A 4,644-nucleotide genomic window follows, 5' to 3' on the forward strand; every position below is an offset into this window, starting at 1 on the left:
ATTTTTCAGAAAATATAATTTATTTTATAAAAAATATTTTTTGAAAAATATTTTCGGGGAAATAAAATGACCCTTACTCTCTTTTCTATCATCAGAAATAAAATGACCCTTACTCTCTTTTCTATCATCAAAGTTAAAAGAGAAGAGAAGAGAAGAGAAGAGAAGAGAAGAGAAGAACCAACATTAAATAAAAAAACGCGTTCTCTTACATAAGAAAGAGCCAAAGAGGGAAAGAGTTGGATTTCCAGATTGTACAAGGGAACAACTATAAAACAACTAGTCTAAACACCAACTTTTTATTTCTTCTAAGGTACTAATTTTTTGGGTAAACTACACTTTTAGTATTTCAATTATCACTTTTGTTTAGTTTTAGTCACTCAACTATTTTTTTTTCAAAATCATACCTAATATTACGTTTTGGTTTCATTTTTGTCACCCATCGTTAAAAATTAATGCCAATGCGACATTTTTTTCAAAAATCAATGATGACATAGGATTACCCTATGTCGACTTATCATCATCATTGTTAATTTTTAACGACGGGAGACCAAATTGAAATCAAAACGTAACATTAGATATGATTTTTAAACAAAAATAGTTGGGTGACAAAACACAACAAAGGTGATAGTTGGGGATACTAAATATGTAGTTTACCATTTTTTGCATCTACATGAGTGAGCAGCCAGTTTCATCATCATCATGGTAGTCATTGAATCCATCGATCGGATCAGGCGGCGGAGCCGGTGGTGCTCCGTATGCATTAGAATACGTTCTAGGGGCATAGTAACAAGAGGCCGAGCTATGATAATTCGTGTTGTAACTCCCTCCAAATAATTGAGGTCCATAGTACATATCTCCATATCGATACATACCCTGATTTGGAGGGCACCCATTGATTGATTCCATAGGTGGAGCCTCATCTGGGACTGGGAGAGCCATGGCTGATTGGTTCTCACCTGCTGGTACATTACCTTCGTGACCAGGGTTAACACTTCTCTGCACTTTCTCTTTCTTCTTTCTACCATCACCACTTCCGGCTTTCGTGTCTGGTTCCTCGCTTTCACCTGCCGCCATTCGGTACCCTGCCTGAGGCTGATTACCTCCAGCAGGACGGCCTTCTCCGTCGCCAGCGCCGCCATTTTCTGGGACTGGTAATGCTAATTCAGGCTTTACTGCTGTCTTATCCTTCTTTGGGTCATGATGATCATGTCCAGTTTGTTCTCCTTCTTTTGGTTTCTCATATTTCCCAGGCCTTTTAGATGCCTTATCCTTCTTTGGGTCGTGATCAGCATGTTCAGCTTGTTCGCCTTCTTTTGGTTTCTCATTGTTCTTCGATCTCCCAGGCTTTTCGGCTGCCTGATCCTTCTTTGGGTCATGATGATCATCTACAGCTTGCTCGCCTTCTTCTTGTTTCTCATTGTTGTTGGATTTCCCAGCCTTTTTCTCTTTCTTCTCAACCATTTCTGGCCATGGCTCGACGTATTTTCCCAACTTCGACAGCCTCTTGATGAGAAATTCTTCATCGACGCAGCCGGTTACTGTCACCTTTTGCTGTTTAGAATCTATGGTCGTCTCATAAACACCTTAAAAATGCAAAGAACAGGGGGGTTTCATTTGCTTTTAGTACTTGGTACTAGTTTATGTAAATATAAAAGCTATTACATAAAAGGGCAAACTACAAATTTAGTACCAACTATCACTTTTGTTCAGTTTTGATCACCCAATTATTTTTTTACAAAAAAATATCTAACGTTACATTTTAGTTTTATTTTGATCACTTACCGTTAAAAATTAACAGAACTATTGATGTGACATTTTCTTAAAAAATTCAATGATAACATAATATTATCTTATAGCGAGATGTCAGTATCACATGTTAACATTTTAACGATGGATGACAAAAATAAAACTAAAAATGTAACATTATGTATGATTTTAAAACTAAAAACAGTAGGGTAACCAAAGCAGAATAAGACTAATAGTTGAGATACTAAACATAGAATTTAGCCTAAATAAAATATTGGATGCAGGTACCATCAATGCTTGAAGAACCTTCTTGACCTTCTTCCTGCAGCCTTGGCAATGGATGAAGACTTTCAACTCACATGTCTATAAAACAGTGTCAGTGTAGTAACATAGATATCTTAAGAAGGTAGATATATATATGCTCAGTGCTTACCTTGAATTTGAGTGTTCCTGAATCATCTTGGTTAGCTGCCATCTGAGAGAGACCAAAGAAATGGGTGTTGAGAGAGAAGTAAACGAAGAATCTTTGGAGTTCAAAAAGTGTTGGTCTAAGAATCTTGCGTGGGATTGTTGTATATATACTCGTTTACTCGCATCATACATTTAATCATTTAGGAGAATGTGATGGTTAGGTTTGCTTTTTTAATTTGGTTTCTTTATTTAAAATAAATATATTTACTTTATTATCTGATCAGTAGGCATGATGTCTTGAATTATTCTGTCGTTTGTTTAAATGATGACATACCTCACACAACTACTACGGACATCTTCTAGTTTTGTAAGTGTTTAGAGAACTATGCCTATTAATCTAATATCAAACACACAACATTCATTAAAAGTATTATATATATATAGGAGTCTATTTGGTTGAATTCGATTCATTTTATAATAAAAAAATCGAATCTCGAACTAATATCGGATCATAAAATAAAAAAATCAAATAAAATTAAACAGTACGTTTTGATTCAATTTAATTTTTGGTTTCTCAAAATCATTGTTCATCTCCCACCGCCATAATTAAACCAATTATAGTGGCTAACAAACTTGAGTGGGCATGAATTCCATTGATAAGCCACACCAATCACATTCAATACTATGGTTTTAATGTTTCCTCCGAATCATGGATTTTCTCATTCATAACAATTTACCATCTCCCACAACCATAATAAAACCATTTTTCCCTATATGTATATCTCTTATACTAATTTGATTTAATAACGGATTTCAACATTCAATTTTAAAAGAAAATGTATCATAAATTGTATGTGTATATATAATTTCAAAATTTTCACTGTTATTTTTCTCATGTGAAGAAATTCTTAAGAAATTGAACAGACAAATACGAGTTTGTCTCTAATTATAATAAAAAGAAGCTTAAAAATGTTAAAATTTAATGTGAGATTGTTAAAAAAATAATATTTTTATCAATTGGAAAATAGAAAAAAAAACATAAAAATTAATTTTTCTTCAACTGAGTTTTCTGTTTTTTATTTGAAAATATATACTACGAAAAGGGGAGGGAAACAAAAAAAATGTCATGGTTTGAGAAATAATTTATAAAAAGAGAATAATTAATTACAAAAAAAAAGTTTGTAGAATGAACTAGTATTTACTCTTCCATCACATTCGGATCAATTTGTTGAAAAATAAAAGTTTGAGTATAAAAAATATAATAAAAATTAAGACTAAAATGATAAAATTTAGAGTAAAAAATCATTCTGCCTAAAAATTTATATAAATAATTTTATTTAAGACTAAAAAATTAATTTTTTTAAGGGTGAACAAAACTCGACTCGACTCAAAAAATCATTTTTTTATCAATTTCAAGTTATTTGTGTCAACTTGAATTATAAATTCGGTTTTCGATTTCGAGTCGAGTTGAAATTTTAAATTATCGATTTACTCAAAAAATAAAAAATTTGACTAAGTATTTTGACAGTTTTACGATTTAATTCCTGATACCATTATTTCTTCAATTTCTCCTTCATTTTAAGTACATTTTTATCAAATTTGAACCACATACTCCTAAACCATAGGAGAATACAAGTGCACTTTCAATTCCTATTTTTGAAAACAAAATTTTATTTTTTCAATTTAGTCCTTCAATTTTTCATAATATCTTTATTTATTCAATTCGTTATTTATTTTAAGTCTTTGTTTTTACCAAATTTAAGCCACATACTCCTAAACCATAGTAAAATACATTTACACTTTCAATTCCTCTTTTTGGTAACCAATTTTTTATTTTTAAATTTAGTCCTTCAATTTTTCATAATCTACATATTCCTTCAATTTGTGATTTATTTTAAGTCCCTTTTTTTTTACCAAATTTGAACCACATGCTCATATACCACAATAGATACCTATGTAACTTCAATTGTTATTTTTTTTTACTAAAGATGCACTATCTTTTTTATTTATTCCCTTAACTTTGTATTTTACTCAATTTGGTCTTTTGACTCCAACTGTTTGCACATTCTTTCTTCTCATCAATTCCTTGACTCATTTATACTCTCATCGATATTACCATCAAAATACTTTCTTTAAAATATGATATTATGAATATATTTCATAATTTTAGCTTGCATTTGATATATTAAATAACATTATAATATGAAAGAATATAATATAATATATATATATATTATGGTTATAAAGTAAAAAAATTGGAACAAATCATTGTCATAATACTATAAATAATTATAATAAAATTAATATAGAAATTCGAATAACTTGACGCAAATTTAAATTTCAAGTTAAGTTCGAGTTATAAAATACAACTCGTCAACTTGAATAACTCGAATTTTTTTAACTCGACTGGATCGAATGCTCACCCAAGTATTGGTGTGACAATTTACGGTGTTGACATAATTGTCCATGGTAGAGGATAACCTTTTA

The 4,644-nt window shown here is 30.6% G+C and overlaps 1 protein-coding gene across 1 annotated transcript; it reads right to left on the reverse strand.

The window, feature by feature from the left end:
• Positions 1–666: 666 nt before the first annotated feature.
• Positions 667–2,221, reverse strand: LOC120136877 (heavy metal-associated isoprenylated plant protein 35-like). The gene is made up of 4 exons (XM_039152809.1): positions 2,180–2,221; positions 2,037–2,109; positions 1,401–1,586; positions 667–1,223 (listed from the first exon to the last, which is right to left on the reverse strand). The coding sequence occupies exons 1-4, from the start codon at positions 2,219–2,221 to the stop codon at positions 667–669; spliced, it is 858 nt and encodes a 285-aa protein (XP_039008740.1).
• Positions 2,222–4,644: the final 2,423 nt, after the last annotated feature.

Source organism: Hibiscus syriacus, unplaced genomic scaffold (genome assembly GCF_006381635.1).
Source record: "Hibiscus syriacus cultivar Baekdansim isolate YM2019G1 unplaced genomic scaffold, ASM638163v2 tig00110637_pilon, whole genome shotgun sequence".
Classification (NCBI taxonomy): Eukaryota; Viridiplantae; Streptophyta; class Magnoliopsida; order Malvales; family Malvaceae; genus Hibiscus; species Hibiscus syriacus.

Excerpts from the sequence above, each read along its gene's own strand:
- LOC120136877 (XM_039152809.1), bottom strand. The coding sequence starts at position 2,221 with ATGGCAGCTAACCAAGATGATTCAGGAACACTCAAATTCAAG. Across the intron at positions 1,587-2,036 it reads GAAGGTTCTTCAAGCATTGA|AAGGTGTTTATGAGACGACC; the intron begins TGGTACCTGCAT and ends CTTTGCATTTTT. Across the intron at positions 1,224-1,400 it reads CAATGAGAAACAAGAAGAAG|GAGAACAAACTGGACATGAT; the intron begins GCGAGCAAGCTG and ends AACCAAAAGAAG.